Raw genomic sequence first — 17,672 nt, 5'->3', positions numbered from 1 at the left:
TCAACATGTACTTTATTATAATTATGATCAGGATAACAAAGTAACATGTACCCTTATTAACAGTGTTTAGTATCCCTTATTTGATTATTTCTCATATATTTTCATATCATTCTGTGCCATGACAGGCACATTTTAGTGGACAAAAATAAATTGCACTGTTATACTAATGACTGCCAAGAATATAAAAAATGGCAGTTCATATTGATAAATATAAACAGTGCACAGAACAAGACAGCTGGCTTTTGGCTTGCATATAAACGCAGTCTAAGAATCAGCCAATCAGAGCTGTTTCTCGGTCTTCGCTTGCATGCATTTCGCGGACTTCTAGGAAAGAAGACACGTTTATCAGTGCATATTCGTTTGGCTTTGGGCTTCAATGGGTGTAAGTACTCTTCACTGCTCAGCTGCACTGCTTAAACAGAATTCCCAACTAAATAATGTTTTTGTGGCTATGCACATTTATATTCAATTAAAAATAACTGATGGTTTCACAGACTGCTATCAAATATTTATTGATAAAAAGAAAAGAGAGGCATGGTACTGTGTAGCATTATACAGGGAACACTGATCCCCTATTATGTAATAGCCATGTGAGTCATAAGACACAAGTGACATCACATGTTATAAATATATACTGTATTTTACAGGTTATGCATTGCTTTTGCAATTAATTCTGTACAAAGTTGGTGATAAAGCAACAGAAAATGAAATGGTGATTATATATTTTAAATAATCACAGTTGTTGTTTAACAGAAGTGCTGGTTATTCATACAAGTATATGCATATTAGTTTTACATAAGCAACACCAATGTAAACACAATGCACCATACAAACCAGTGGTTGCTCAGTTTAGTACAAAATAACTGAATTGACCAACCTGATGGCATTACAACAGAACTTTTTTTTCCCCAACCTAATGCTATTTCAACATGATTTCTTAAAAATTACTAAATAGGATTTAGACCCAGGATAAATAATTAAAATAAATGTTACACAGCTTCTGAATGATGGACCGGCTACTGTAAATAACTGTATCATGAACTCAGTATTACCTCTGCTCTGTCTCAATGGCAAATTAGTTAATAAACAATTAATACACAATAGGCGAGATTCAATTAGATGAGAAATACTTATCTCCAAATTCAATTCCAGATTTTCCCATGGAGTCATGTAATTTAATGGGAAAAAAAAACATATCTCACTATTTATCACATGAAAACACTATTAAAGTCTATGGGAAAATCTGGAACTGACTTAGGAGAAAATTTTTTGTCCTCAAATTGAATCTGGCCTAAATGTTTTCACGTGATAAACCATAAAAAATGTTCTCATGGAACTGAATCAGGACCAGGGTACCGAAATATGCCAATAGCACTTGAGGATTAAGTCTTGACAAACATTAAACTTTAAGGTTTGCTGTGCTTAAATGGGCAGTATAGCCTCTTGTTCATATAGGTTCAATAAATTGTGATAAATATATTTGATGTCTATTGTTTTAATGAATGAATATCTATTGTTTGATAAATCTTTCACTAATGGGCTCAAGTACTGAACCTGAAAGATGTTTTACTTTTGTTTTACTTTTCAGCTTCTTGATTTTCTGAGCAACTGTGGGAAGAGAACGCCGCTCCTAGGCTGACACTGAATAAAAGGGAGCAGTTTGTTTTAACAGAGCTCACTAGCATTCTTTATACTGTAGTGATTTTGTGTAGTATGCGAGAGGGACTGTAGTAAAGCATAGCAAAACAAATTTGCATTAGTGTGTTTTAATTAAAAAATATAATTATTAAGAAAATAGGCAGAATACATTTCAACACATCCTACTTTTTGTGCTCATGTTGAACATAGGTGTGTATATATGTATACTGCCCTTTACTGCAGGGAACTGCCAAGAAACTCTGTAACAACACATTTTTGGCAGTATCACAGGATTGACAGTTATCTTCTCTAGAAAGGGTTCTTTTTGGAAATGAATATTTTGAAAGGTTATTGTAAACCCTGATAAGCTGAAATATGGAGGCAGGCACTTCATTAGATGACTATAGTATCACTTAGCTGTGGCTACCTAACTTGCAAAAATATAACAGTGGTATGTCTCATTTCCCAGGAACATCTGAGTACTGGGGTGTTTTCTCAACAAATATTTTTAGTGAAGCAGTATTCAGTTGTATGTAATTTGATCAAATGTGAAAACTGGCTGTGCAAAAATTTGGGTACCCTTGTAATTCTGCTAATTTGAATGCATGTAATTGCTCAATACTGATTACTGACAACACCAAATTGGTTGGATTAGCTTGTTAAGCCTTGAACTTCATAGGCAGGTATGTCCAATCGTGAGAAAAGGTATTTAATGTGGCCAATTGCAAGTTTTGCTTCTGTTTGACTCTCCTCTGAGAGAAACTCTCAAAAGATCTGAAAACAAAGATTATTCAGTATCATGGTTTAGGGGAAGGCTACAAAAAGCTCAGAGGTAACTGTCAGTTACAACTGTAAGGAATGTAATCAGGAAATGGGCACAGTTGCTGTAAAGCCCAGGTCTGGCAGGTCATGGAAATACAGGAGTGGCATATGTGGAGGATTGTGAGAATGGTTACAGACAACCCAAAGATCACCTCCAAAGACCTGCAAGAACATCTTGCTGCAGATGGTGTATCTGTACATCGTTCTACAATTCAGCACAATTTGCACAAAGAACATCTGTATGGCAGGGTGATGAGAAAGAAGCCCTTTCTGCACTCACGCCACAAACAGAGTCGCTTGTTGTATGTAAAAGCTCATTTAGACAAGGCACAGTCATTTTGGAACAAAGTGCTTTGGACTGATGAGACAAAAATTTAGTTATTTGGTCATAACATAAAGCACTTTGCATGGCGGAAGAAGAACACTGCATTCCAAGAAAAACTCCTGCTACCTACTGTCAAATTTGGTGGAGGTTCCATCATGGTGTGGGACTGTGTGGCTAGTTCAGGGACTGGGGTCCTTGTTAAAGTCGGTGGTCAGATGAATTCAACCCAGTATTAACAAATTCTTCAGGATAATGTTCAAGCATCAGTCACAACGTTTAAGTTATGCAGGGGTTGGATATTCCAACAAGACAATGACCCTAAACACATTTCGATATCTACAAAGGCATTTATGCAGAGGGAGAAGTACAATATTCTGGAATGGCCTCACAGTCCCCCGACTTGAATATCATGGAAAATCTATGGGATGATTTGAAGCAGGCTGTCCATGCTCGGCAGCCATCAAATTTAACTGAACTAGAGAGATTTTGTATGGATAAATGGTCAAAAATACCACCATCCAGAATCCAGACACTCATCAAAGGCTATAGGAGGTGTCTAGAGGCTGTTACATTTGCAAAAGGAAGCTCAACTAAGTATTAATTTAATATCTCTGTTGGGGTGCCCAAATTTTATGATGCATATTTCATATTTTCTCTTCATCCAATAAACTTTATGTCACTGCTGAAATACTACTGTTTCCATAAGGCATGCTATATATTAAAAGGAAGTTGCTACTTTGAAAGCTCAGCCAATAATAAACAAAACTCCAAAGGATTAAGAGGGGTTCCCAAAATTTTTCATATGACTGTATGTGCTTATGGTTTACTTTGTCTAATTTTACATTTTGTTTGAAAATCAAAACCCATTCAGTGTGCCAAATATTCAATAATAAAGGAAATTAAGAAGAAGCTATAATACTACTTAAAATGGGGTATACAGTTCTAAAACCTTTAGATTACCAGCTTTACCACATACACAAAACGGTACTAAATGTTAAGTAGACAGCACATACCTTTCAAAAGCTGGCCATGGCATGTCCTCACTGAGCTCAGACCCATCACTGCTTCCTGCAAAACAAACCGGTAGTTTAATACAATTGGTTAATGTAAATAAATTGTACTGATAGCTTAATATGCATGAAGTTGGGGGTGAGAAGCCAACACTACTGCTATGAATTTATGTTCAGAAGATGTTGCTGTTTAGTAGTACACTTATGCTAGTGGGTATAGCAATTTAAGATTAAACTGAGGGGCAAATTTACGAAAGGTCTAAGTGACTAACGTTGGCGAAAATTTGTTGCGCTCTGGTGACTGGATGTAACTGCGCAAACTCACTAAGATGCGGGTTTTACTGAACGTTACCTCTTGCACCAGACTTGCCTTCGCCACCTCAGACCAGGGGAAGTGCAATAGAGTAGATAGGACTTCCTCAAAAAAATTGTCCTAAAAAACGCTAGCACCTTTTCCTTTTTTCAGGGTGATAGGCTGCAAAAGAGCATACAAATTTTTTGGGGTAACCGCCTCCCCCTACATATGGCACATAAACTATACACTGGGCTCATGTGTAGGGCAATATAACAACTCTATTTTCTTTTATTAAGCTTCCCTGGGCTTGTGTAATGTAATGTATTTGCTGCAACATATACATCCATTTAACTTTCCACGTATGCAAATTAGCCAACGCAACTTCGCTCTGCTTGCCGAATTAACGGCGCCCTAGACGCAACTTTGCATGTTAGTGCATTAGCGTTGTCTGAGCGAATTTTCAACTGGCGAAGTGTTGCGCTTCCTGCAAAGCCGTCGCTGGCGAATTTTCGGTGCTTAGTAAATTTGCCCCTAAGTTTGATTTTTACTGGAAATGGTTTCAGATGAATTTAGGAGCAAGCATCTCCGTAAACACTTACTCATGCACTTGATCCCATCATAGTCCAGCAGCTTGATGGTGGGTAGCAATGCAAAGACTTGAAAACTTGTTCAGACTAGTAGGCACACACTTCGTTTCCTTCATGTCATAATATACTGCCATCATGTATCAATTACTTGCATGTTATTAAAGGGCTATGACAGACTAAAATAGTCATAGCCATGTTCCCTCTGTGCTGTGCGAACACATTTTGAGGCCAGCGCACACAAAAAACTGTGGCACAAACAGAATTTTGTGTGAATATTTTGTATTTATTCTGACTTGAGCACACAGTTTTTAAACTCGTACACACAAGGTTAAAATGTGCACACCAAGGTACTTTTTTGGGTAAATAGCCAAGAAGGAATTAAAAGGGACTTTGGTCATAACTGTTTTTAGTGGAAGGCTGTACCAACTCATATGAACAGAGCAGTTGTGAACTATAATAACACCAACAATCACTGGTCTGTCCAATACATTCACTTAAGCTGTAGATATAGCTTAGGCCATAGATGTAAAGATTTTTAAAAGATCTTTTTGTTATCGTTAGACCAAGCTTATCTTGAAATGATCATTTAAATGTATGATTTGTCCATCAGCTAAAAAGACCATTTCAAACGATGTGGTCTAGTTGAAGTCAGGAAAACTGAGGGTAGCTGCCTGCTTGGCAAACAATTGGACAATAGATGTGACAGATGAAAATTTTCTAACCAGGCCGATCAATGTCGGAAGAAAAATCGTTAGATGCACGATCGTTTGATTCCTACTAACCTCAAGATAATGATGGATTGGTTGGATTGCACTAAAATTAGTTGTTTGTCAAAGAAAAATCTTTGCGTCTACAGGGACCTTTAGTTCTTTACCAGAAGCAACTGCTCAACTTGATCAAAAACTGTGCAGCCATGTAAACATGATATAAATGAGCTGGAGAGAGTGCAGGGATGGAAGACTTAAAGGGATACTGTCATGGGAAAAAATTTTTTTTCAAAATGAATCAGTTAATAGTGCTGCTCCAGCAGAATTCTGCACTGAAATCCATTTCTCAAAAGAGCAAACAGATTTTTTTATATTCAATTTTGAAATCTGACATGGGGCTAGACATATTGTCAATTTCCCAGCTGCCCCAAGTCATGTGACTTGTGCTCTGATAAACTTCAATCTTTACTGCTGTACCAGAAGTTGGAGTGATATCACTCCTCCCTTCCCCCCCCCAGCAGCCAAACAAATGAACAGTGGGAAGGTAACCAGATAACAGCTCCCTAACACAAGATAACAGCTGCCTGGTAGATCTAAGAACAGCACTCAATAGTAAAAACCCATGTCCAACTGAGACACATTCAGTTACATTGAGAATTAAAAACAGCAGCCTGCCAGAAAGCATTTCTCTTCTAAAGTGCAGGCACAAGTCACATGACCAGGGGCAGCTGGGAAATTGAGAAAATGTCTAGCCCCATGTCAGATTTCATAATTGAATATAAAAAAATCTGTTTGTTCTTTTGAGAAATGGGTTTCAGTGCAGAATTCTGCTGGAGCAGCACTATTAACTGATTCATTTTGAAATTTTTTTTTCCCCATGACAGTATCCCTTTAAATTATGAGGGGAGACTGTCAAGGTTGGGGTTGTTTTCTCTGGAAAAAAGTTGCTTGCGAGGGGACATGATTACACTTTACAAGTACATTAGAGGACATTATAGACAAATAGCAGGGGACCTTTTTACCCATAAAGTGGATCATCGTACCAGAGGCCACCCCTTCAGACTAGAAGAAAAGAACTTCCATTTGAAGCAACATAGGGGGTTCTTCACAGTGAGGACAGTGAGGTTGTGGAATGCACTGCCGGGTGATGTTGTGATGGCTGATTCTGTTAATGCTTGAATGGCTTGGATGATTTATTGGACAGACATAATATCAAAGGCTATTGTGATACTAAACTCTATAGTTAGTAGAGATAAAGGTATATATAATTTATGTGAAAGTAGGGAGGTGTGTGTGTGTATGGATGCTGGGTTTTCATTTGGACGGGTTGAACGTAACTTTTTTTCAACCCCATTTAACTACTATATGTAACTGTATGAATACAGTAACTATATGTATTTCTTTGGGTTTTATCTATTGGGCAACATTCCACTGGCATAAAACAAGCACTGTCATCACTGTAAAGAAGTAACTGTATCAGAGGTGATAACTTGCTGTTCATGCAAGCTTTCACTTAACCCAGTGTTGCAAAAAATAAAGCTAGTTACCCAGTGTATGCCTACAGCACTGTTCTTTTTTTGTAAGGATCATTGTAATCATAATTTGTGATTCCTGGACTGTTGTCTTACACTGCTGTAAGTATTTCATGGAATTTGCAGATGGAGCTTATGCCATGCTCAGTCTCGACAAACAAATTTTACTGGGATGTGAGTGGCCAACATTGTGGTTGTAATGTCAAGTGTAGAATTTAAGACCCTCTTCTTGAATAAAGTAAAAATGTATGGAGTAGTGCCAGGTAGTCTAAGGGAATCAAACCACACTTGCAAACATCCTCACCTTGGTGAGAGAGAAACCAGTACAAAATACTTTCATATCTTCAAAGTCAGGTCACACAGTGTGGGTTAGTTGACTTAAATGCCAGACTTTTAGAGAAAATATGAGGTATTTCATTGCACTGACATGTCTCTAGAACAAACTTGGTGACAACTCTCAAATCATGACAGAAATAAAATGATTTACTCAATTACCCTTTTGTAGGGACAATGGCACATGAGGGGATTAGTTGCCTGTGATAAATCTCCTCTTCTTCGTGCGGCTTATCTCCCCCAAACTCTTCCCCACTGGTGATCATATAAATCGCTGGTGGTAAAACATTTGCGGCAACTCTTTTTTCCCGAAGACACCCAAAGTCCCCTCGTAGGGGCGACTTATCTCCGCCACTGGTGATAACATAAATTGCAAGTGGTAAAACATATGTGGCAACTCTTTTTTCCAAAGACACCCAAAGTCCTCTAGTAAGGCAACCAATCTCCTCATGTGCTATTGTCCTAACCAATCAGAACTGCACACAGTATTAGGATTTGTTTTTGCCACCTTGATCTAGAAGTATACCTCTGAAGCAGTGATACCTGTATTTTTGTAGCACAAAGGAATTCGAAAAACTCTTAAAATGATACATCTCTTACCCATGATTCAGTCAATTGCTTCCTAAGCTCCAGATACCAACACTTACCTATTGATATCCCACTTGAAAGTGTGGAGCTTTCAGCATGCCCTCGTGATGGTGCGTGGGGTTCCATTACACTGTCATCTAGAAGGTGGCGTGGCCCAGCATTAGGGAAAGTCGCACTTTTAAATTCAACCGAGTTCATTTTATGTATGAAGCTAAAAGTAAACAGAAATACAATGGAGGCATTTAAATATCACTTTAACACAATTTTGGCACATATCAAGCAAGCCCAGATGAAGGCTGTTCTTCTATTTAGAGGTGATTTATGGGTAATTATAAGGATCAAATATGTTTTTATCACTGAAGATATAATTCATGAAAATATAAATTATATTTTACATAGTTATACAGGCACATATTTTAGTACAAACAAATGTATAGTGTAACTCATCAGGCCTCTGATTATATATACAGGTATGGGACCTGTTATCCAGAATGCTCGAGACCTGGGGTTTTCCGTACAAGGGTCTTTCCGTATTTTAGATCCCCATACTAAAAGATAATTTAAACATGAAATAAACCCAATAGGATTGTTTTGCCTCCAATTATAATTAATTATAATACACAAAAGCCATGAATATCCTGTAAATTATATCCTTATAAACGGTGAGTTCTGATGTCATCAGTTATAAACGGTGAGTTCTGATGTCATTTCTGTCACACGACTCACTTAAATTTGTGTATTATAATAAATAAAGTATCCCCTGTTGCAAAATATGAGGATATTAGAAGTTACCGAGGAGTTCCATGACCTGTATAAAAACACTTGTGTTTTTATATGGTCATGAAACTCCTCGGTAGCTGATAATATCCTTATATTTTACAAGAGGGGATACTTTATTCACTATATATCTTAGTTGGAATCAAGTAAAATGTGCTGCTTTATTATTACAGAGAAAAAGGAAATCATTTAAAAAAAATGTATTTGATTAAAATGGTGTCTATGGGAGATGTCTGTCCTGTAATTCGTAGCTTTCTGTATAATTGGTTCCTGGACAACACAAGACACAAAACTCACAAATTTCAGATATCCAATATAGCCTTTGCCAGAGTGTGCATTCTATCAAACAAATTAAGTCTTGCCTGTCATTACCTGACGCTTTATTTAGAATTTGTAGATGTAGTCTGACACATTGCATTGTGATTAGTCATTAGTTCATGCCTATGCTGTGAGCAGATGTAAGTTGTCTACATGCTTCTGTCAGGCAGCTGGATGAACACTGGCTTCTTGGTAACTACCTGAACAAACATCCCAAAGGCCAAACAATCATATGCTGTAAGATTTGACCATGACCAAATAGCATTGATCTATACATTTGTTCAGCTTATGCATTAGTAAAACTTATACATCACACCTGCACCTGTGAATGTTATAAAATTCCTAATGATGTTTTAAAAAGGTCACCTCTAAGCATTTCTCAAACATGTACTAAGCACAATTAAAAACATAAGAAGTTTTTTTTTAGGTTTACCTGACTCAGCTGCAAACCTTTAACTATAAGGACAAGTATTTGAGATAGGGGATGTAAATTTGTAATTGGGGGAATTTCACTCATATTTAAAAATGCAAGTTACGTTTCATATTTGGCTTAAAGCTAAGCCAAACTATTGTGGAATATTCAGTATGCAGGGAAATCCAAAAATGGTGGATGGTATGCATCATTAAAAAAAGCTATTTTCTTTCACCTAGAACTTTGAGTGATTCTTGTGCTGCAGTTCACTGTAAATTTCCATTACCATGCTGGCTTTGAAGCAAGCGTATATAACAACTCACTGCAATAACAGCGGGGCTATTTAAAAGAAATATGTAGTAGGGATTTTGCACTGACTTGTATCCCAGACTGTGACACTTGCGGTGCCCATGGGGGATCAGGTTTCGTGGAGAGGGAGGTGTTGGTGGTAGCAATACTCCTTCCACTGGAATGCTTTTCCTCGAGCTTGTAGGTGAAGCCCCAACTTCTGGACCTAGGAAGCAAAGTAAAATGCTTTATGGACATCAACAAGAACATATCAAAAGCCGGGGTGCTTCGCCAATGAGGCGAGTTGAGGCTCTCGCCTCAGGCGGCAGTGCCCCACTAGGTAAAGTTAAAAATGGTCAGCATGCTTTTTATTTGAATCTCATTAGTTGGGATGGATTGCAGAGGCCTGCATCCTTTGGCCAAACATAGCCATTAGATAAGGACAAGAGTGGTTGGCCAGCAAGGCCCAGTTTTGGAAACTGCCCAAGATATTTTAGCTTTGGCACACAGGGGTCTTAATAATAGTTGCTAACTTTAGCAATAAAGTTAGAAAGATGATAATCCATTCCTGAGCTTACCAACTAAGTCTTCTTTTGAAGCTGCTGTACGAGGTGTGCTGGTCCCCGGTTCAATTTTTAATGAAAGCCTGCACAGTAAACAACATGCAGAACATGTAAGGACAATAGCATATCCTTGATAAAATGCCCATTTCCATTATTTCTATATTCATATAATAAATAGAAATTTCTCCCACATGTCTACAAGTTTGAAAGGACATAGAATTTTTTAAAGGAAAAAATTTGACTGCACAATAAATGACAGGCAGATAATAACCGATAAAATATGAGAAAGATAAAAGGACAAGGAAAGGTTTGGATGCAATTAAGGTTGATGTTTATAGAAAAGGCAGATAAAAGGATTGTTTTAGAATGCTATCAGATGTTTGTTGAGAGCTTAAAGACGTTTTTCACCAGTAAATTAATGTTTAGTATGATGCAGACAAAAGATTTTGAGACAATTTGCAGCTGGTTTTCATTTCTTAATATTTCTGGTTTTACGTTATTAAGCTTTCTACTCAGCAGCTTTTCAGCCATTTCAGCAATCCATGCATTGATTTGAATGAGAGACTGGAATATGAGAGATTCTGAATAGAAAGATGAATAATAGAAAGTAGCATTAACAATAAATGTGTAGCCTTACAGAGCCTTTATTTTTTAGATGGGGTCAGTGACCCCTGTTTGAAAGATCAAAAGAATCAGAAGGCAAATATTTCAAAAACTATAAAAAAAAGAAAAAAATCAGTTGAAAAGTTGCTTAGAATTAGACTTTCTACTCATACTAAAAGAGGTTTAACTTAATAACACAATCACATATTTAACACTAATTAAATACTGAAAGTTGTGTATTAAAAGGCTAGAAACATAAAAATAGAGGACATTACAAACTGTTGAAGTGGATGCTACGCTAAAACAAAGTAGTCACCTCTCCTCCAGCCAAGCCTCCACTTCCCAGAATGCCCTGCACACTTCTGTTAATAACAGAACATGAAGGGCTGTTCTTGTGAGAACAAGAGTGCTGGCTGAAGAGGAGCCGACTACTGTGAGACTGTTTCAATTGTGCTTTTAGTGAGAAGCAGCAGTGCAGAACACAGCAAAGGACAAAAACTGGTTTTAATAACCTTTAAATATATGACTAACATTAAAAACCTTGCTAAATAGCATCTTCCGTATTAGCAGCATAAAACATTGATCCCATTTACAGAATGAAACGCATAGCGTTTATTTGCTTTTGTCCAAAAAAATGTTAACTCAGGGGAGGTGATGCCTTCACGCTTGAGCATATCATGCTTTGATTTCAGAGTGTTCCGTATGGGGCTAGAATTGCTTAACTTAACCATTAAAGTAATCCTCTCCCACACAAATGTATAGGTTTATAGTATTCCTTTAAGGCTGGGATGTTCAATTGTACCCCCCACCCATGGTAATGCTGAACTATAATTAGCAATGTAATGGTATATCTCTTTAGAGAGACTAGGGGTAACCATTGAGTAAGTACTACTTATTGCCTACATGTTATCGTTTTAATGTTTAATGCGGTTTCCCACTGCTTCTTAATTATTATTTTTCTAATGGAATATATAAGGTTGTTTCTCTGACGAAGATGTAAAATTTAGCCAAGTTATGGGGGTTTACAGAGGCCTGGGATTTTGCTCACATTAATATACTGTATGCTGATAATTGTGATTTCCCCATCCAAATCAGTGACAAAACTGCTCTAACATCAGCCATATACTGGCCATGCAGGTTGATATTAGTTTAAATTAAGAAAAAAAGTACATTCCTAGGATGTGCTTGTTGTTGTTTCTTTATGTAACTTTGACTTGAGATGAGGTTTGTTGGCAAACTGTGATGCAGAAATATTTGCTGTAGTGGAAAGATTTGCCGTTTGCAACTTTGAACTCAATATTATAGTTATTTGCAAATAAACATGCTTTGTGCACCGAAAACTATTTTAAGTGTTGTTAGAACGAGTAAGAGTGAGTAAGTGCATAACTTATACAGAACAAAACCCATTAAAAAGGTGCATCTGGGAGCACAGAAGGGTAAAGCGGGAATATTTTGCTGTTCATAAAACAAATAGTTATCATACCATTCTGTCTGAAGCAGAGGTTTGTGTCATGAATACTGAGTAACTTAAGAGAAGTAGCAAATGTCATGTCTCTATGTCATTTATGACTAGGGACGGGCGAATTTGATCGGTTTCTTCAAAAAAATTGCCGCCGGCGTAATGTCACCGACGCCCATTAAAGTCTATGGGCGGCAATTTTTTGACGTGCGTTTTTTTTTTTTTTACGCACGCCGCCATACAAGTCTATGGGTGTTGTTTCAGTGTCGAAACAAGACGAAAAAATTTGCCCATCCCTTTTTATGACAACTTCACTTTAAGAAGAAAAAAAAACTATGTTAAAAAGCATACCTGTCTTTTAAAAATAAGAATAAAACACAAAATAATACCTTCAATGGGATAAAAAAAAAATACAATCACTGCAGACAGAACACAGAGGTTCTTTTTCAGATGCAAGCATGGGTATATATCTCTTGTTCCTCCTTTCATCCCTTTCGATCAACCACACATGTTTACAATATGTATTTGAATGAGTTTACGATGATCTCGCATGGATTTCACATTGACTTTTTTGATTACGCTTGGATATAATTTATTCACAATTATTTTTTGTTTCATGTTACATAATTTACATTTTGGTTTATGGTGTCTCAAAGGTGTCATAATAATGTCACTCGGGTCTCTTTTCCCACCCATGAGTGTTTTTAGGGCATTGTATGTATTTGGATTTCACTTTGCCAAAAGCTGGGGAGCCAGCCAATGTTAGTCTATCAATTAAATGCACATTTAAATGAGAACTAAACCCCCTTAAGAGAAAGCCCCCGTACCCTTCCCATTATCGCCCCCTACCCACATAGTCCATTACTGTTCCTGGCATTAAATTATCCATGCAGATTAGTGCAGCGGAGCTCATGGGCTCCATCTTTGGTATCTTTGGATTTCTGCAGCAAAGGGACCGCCGACACGAAGCTTTTAAGCACATGTGCAGTTGGAGCCAGTCTAGTATTCGCACCTACTGCGCATGCACCGGAAAGCTCTGTATATTGCCAAAGGAAAAGAAGAGGATCCAAATATATTGAAGATGGTGCACATGAGATATGGTGCACTACTCTGCATGGATATGTCAGCGTTACAGCCAGGGACAGGGTAGGAAGCAGGGAGAGGGGAAATGGATGGAAGGGGATGGGGCTGCTTTCTCATAAGGGGGGGTTAGTTATCATTTTTAAATGTATAGGCCCAGTGAATGCAGCTTTTCTTTGCAATGTTGGGACACATATACTCGAGGACTGCACCCAGTCTTGGCTTTCAGTGATATCACTAACATATAATTTTATAGAGAGTTCCACTTTAATTGCGTAACTGCCATAGAAAATAATAATAATAATAATAATAAATGTAATAATAATAAATGTAATAATAATAATAATAATAATAATAATAAAATAATAATAAAATAATAATAAAATAATAATAAATATATATCTATATCTATATCTATATATATATTATATTTAGAATAGTATATACTGCATAAATCCTACAGGTGAAGAATTAAGGGTAGAAGCTAAGATCACAACAAAAAGACCCTTTGTTTCTTCTTTATTTTAATAAACAGAATAAAACCGAGTGAGGGAAACAACAATGATAAAATGGCTGGAGAAAAAAAATGCTACTCTCATCTGGAACTAATACAATTCTGGCTTCTAGGCCTGGCTAAAACCACTGGTCAAGATTTAAAGGAGAAGTAATTCTATTAAGTTTACCATGCGTGTGTTATGTTTTTATATGGAAAACTTGGAAATATTGTGGACACTTATGTATAATATGTTCCATCATTACATAGAATTGGGCTAATTGCAGTTTTACTTTAGGTTCCAAATAAACATTATGTTGTTCAAAATATATTTTACAAAAACAAGAAGCCAATCCCTGACCCTAATTCTCCCTCTATTAAAGGAACAGTCCACTAAATAAATGAAAATTTGTAAACGTAATTTAAAATGTAATGCATAGTTGCCCTGCACTAGTAAAACTGGTGTGTTTGCTTCAGAAACACTACTATAGTTTGTACAAATAAGTTCCTGGGTATCTATGGGGGAGCTGTTTATGGCACAGAGGTTACATAATAGATAACAGATGCACTCCGCAGAATACCATTGTATTCCATTACATATTCCTTATCTGTTATATACTAAGTAACCTGTGCCGTTTCTCCTTTTTCAGCTTGAAAGGCTGCCCCATCATTGCACAAAAACGTATTTATATAAACTATAGTACTCATTCTAAAGCAAACACATACCTTTTACCAGTGCAGGACAACAGTACATTATATTTGAATTATTTTAAAACACTTTCATTTTCCACTGTTACTGTTCCTTTAACCAAGCACACCGTCATTTACTACATACCCACACCTCTCTGATGTGACTGGATGGGGCTGTGGAAGGACAGAAGCAAGTATATAAATAAGCATTGGCCATGAAGTGGCGGAATAGGAGGACAGAGTTTGGAGCGCCACCTGCTGGAGGAGTGTTGCGCCAGCCACAATCTTAACACCTAACACTGAACAGTATGGCTTTAAATTTTAGTTTTTCGGAGAAACATAACAGAAGTCAGAGGTTTGAAGAATGCTTAGTAACCCATAGCAACTGACCGGAAGGTAATCTTTACTTGCAGTATGTCTGAAAGCAAACATCTGATTGTATCTAATTTCATTACTACTATGCTGTATATTCCTCCACTGTGAAATCTCTGCTTCTACTTGTAATCTACTTCAACACATTTCCATAGATTTAAAGATTTAACTGCAACACCAAAAAGACAAATTCAATTTCTGGCACACAGTGACCATCAATTTTATCAGCAAAACTGCTCATACAGGAGAGCTAATTCCAGGCACATATATACTGTAAGTATATGAAATGGTTGACCTTTTCTGCTACTGTAGATAAATTGTACATTCCCATAATAATTGCAGCCAGCTTAATACTGCATACAGAAATGTCTTAGTTGCATAGGAGATGGGCCTTATTCTAGAGCAGGATCCCCAACTGTTTTTTTAGCTGTGAGCCAAATTCAAATATAAAAAGATTTGAGGAGCAACAAGCATAAAAAAAAACTCTTGGAGTACCAAATATGTGCTGTGATTGGCTATTTGCTAGACCCTATGTTGACTGTCAGGCTACAGGAGGTTCTGTTTGGCAGTGCATCCGAATTTTATGTAACCAAAACTTGCCTCCAAGCCAGGAATTCAAAAATAAGCACCTTCTTTGAAGCCACTGGGAGCAACATCAAAGGGGTGGATGAACAACGTGTTGCTTGAGAGCCACTGGTTGGGTATCACTGTTCTTAAGAACAAAGAGATGCTTCTGAGATTTGCCTAATGTAACAAGGTGTAGCTCTGACATACCATGAATGGAGAATGAGATAAACATATGATTACAGTAGAGAATATAGAAAACAACTTTGTCTTCTAAGTTGTGTTCACAAGTGAACCAAGCAGATAATTCCAACACCCAATGCAGCATCACCTTATGTTCCCTGAGAACAATAACAGACTGAACAGTTGTATCATATCCATGACAATATTTACCAAACAGGCACATAACTCCTGTGCATAAGGCTGCTGCTGCTTTAAGGGGGTGGCCCTTCTTGATCAGCACATCACAGCTAGGCACTGTGCCAAAACAGAAGGGAGCAGGAAACCAACGGTGCCTAATACAACCCTGGTCATACGTCTCCTGCATAATCAAACAGCCACCTTATATTAAGCTTCACTATCAATGGTAAATGTCTCAGACAAATACACTAGGGTCCAAAAGTTTAGAATCTGTTTTCAGGTGTTGGCAAGATACTGTTAAAAAAAATATTTGAATGATACCTCAAAGATTTAAAAAACCTGTTTGCGAAAGAGAAAGGAAGCCAGAGCATGGTCTTTGAGTCTGCAAAGCTTAAATTGATGCAAATGAAGGATTCTTTGATAAGTGTAAAGTTGGAGAATCGAAGAAATATGAGATAAAAAAAAGTTATGACATTGTATTAACGATAATAAAAGGTAGTGTTAAACTGATCTGAAATAAGTATCAGTTTCTGTCAAAGACATGAACATTTCTGGGAGATACCAATTGTTTTTAAGCAAGTGTGGAATACTATGGATACAGAAAATAGAGCTCTACTTACTTGTAATTGTCATCCTCTACAAATTTCTGAAGCTCCTCAATGTACCGCACTGAGTTCAGATATTTTTGGACATGAGACAGGACAGGTATGTCTAATAAACAGAACAGAATCTCAAACTTAGGCACCGCAAATCATACCGAGTTAATTGCAAGGCACATCCAACAGAGAATGATCTTGTTAGCCTTCATATACACCCACCATCAATGTAATACCACCACTTTCATTGTATACCCACCGTATTCACAGGATGTTTGGAGGTCAGAGATTATCCGAAGAATGTTGTTCATCAGGTTTGATCTCTGCTCACTTTCTAGGATGCTCCCTGTAGATGGGTATGCAGAATCTATATATGTGAGATCTGAAAGGTAGATACCTGGAAGAAGAAAAAAAAAGTATCATGCATGTGTGAAAGTATTATAGCAAGCATATTCCACAGAATTTTCTTTTATTAACACTGAAAAAAACAAAAATTAACCAAAACAATATATCAGAGTCCCATGGTAAACCCCTTACTTCACAGTAATTAACAGCATTTGCAAAACAACCACCAAATGCATACACAACTAATGTACATTTACTCTTATGTTTTTAGTTACAACTTACACTGCCTGCTTCATATCTAAATGGGGAGTATACGATCTCTTATTTTTTCTCATTCTACAGTGATAAGTTCTTCCTGGATAGACCTTTTGACTGTAAGCTCTTGTGAGTAGGGCCCTCTTATGTTATTGTTATCCTGTGAACTTTGTTTGTTAAATTATACATTAATGAAAAGCACTGTGTAACTTGCTGGGGGCCCAATGTTCCCTCTAAGGTGTGCGCTGTGGGTGTGCACACAAGTTTGAGGCCAGCGCACACAACAAATTCTTGTGTGCACAAAGAATTTGTGTGAAAACACAAAATTTTGTATTAATTCTAACCTGAACACACCGTTTTTAAAAACTGCGCACACAAAAGAATTTCTTTGTGCACAAAACGGTGATGGAATTAGAGGGAACATTGCCATTAAAATAAATGAAGATGATGAACAAATCACTGAAGAATGAGAAAATGAATAGCTCATACCCCCATTTAGCAAAAATCTTGCCTTGACAAACACTAATAATAGAGCAGAATGAAACCCTTACATGAAAGGTAGTTTACCCTCCTGATGTGCACCAGCTTGCCCCCCCAGTACTGCCCATTCTCTTTACAAGTTGAGAAGATGCTGTGCATGATGCCCTGTTTATCCCATGT

General features: G+C 37.2%; 1 protein-coding gene across 5 annotated transcripts in view; it reads right to left on the bottom strand.

The window, feature by feature from the left end:
* The window catches only part of LOC108714351 (ras-specific guanine nucleotide-releasing factor RalGPS2), a 128,281-nt gene that overhangs the window by 20,866 nt on the left and 89,743 nt on the right, over positions 1-17,672 (bottom strand). For all 5 annotated transcript variants that reach the window (XM_041590509.1, XM_041590507.1, XM_018258496.2 and 2 more), the window contains exons 9-14: positions 16,672-16,809; positions 16,437-16,527; positions 10,211-10,278; positions 9,723-9,858; positions 7,897-8,048; positions 3,799-3,853 (exon numbers count right to left, since the gene is read on the bottom strand). In XM_041590509.1, the coding sequence (XP_041446443.1) occupies positions 3,799-3,853; positions 7,897-8,048; positions 9,723-9,858; positions 10,211-10,278; positions 16,437-16,527; positions 16,672-16,809 (640 nt within the window). The remainder of the gene's footprint in view (positions 1-3,798; positions 3,854-7,896; positions 8,049-9,722; positions 9,859-10,210; positions 10,279-16,436; positions 16,528-16,671; positions 16,810-17,672) is intronic.

The sequence above is a fragment of the Xenopus laevis genome, chromosome 4L, assembly GCF_017654675.1.
Source record: "Xenopus laevis strain J_2021 chromosome 4L, Xenopus_laevis_v10.1, whole genome shotgun sequence".
Taxonomy (NCBI): domain Eukaryota; kingdom Metazoa; phylum Chordata; class Amphibia; order Anura; family Pipidae; genus Xenopus; species Xenopus laevis.
Note: the sequence above shows the minus strand (reverse complement) of the source record. Positions and strands in the feature narration are given on the sequence as shown.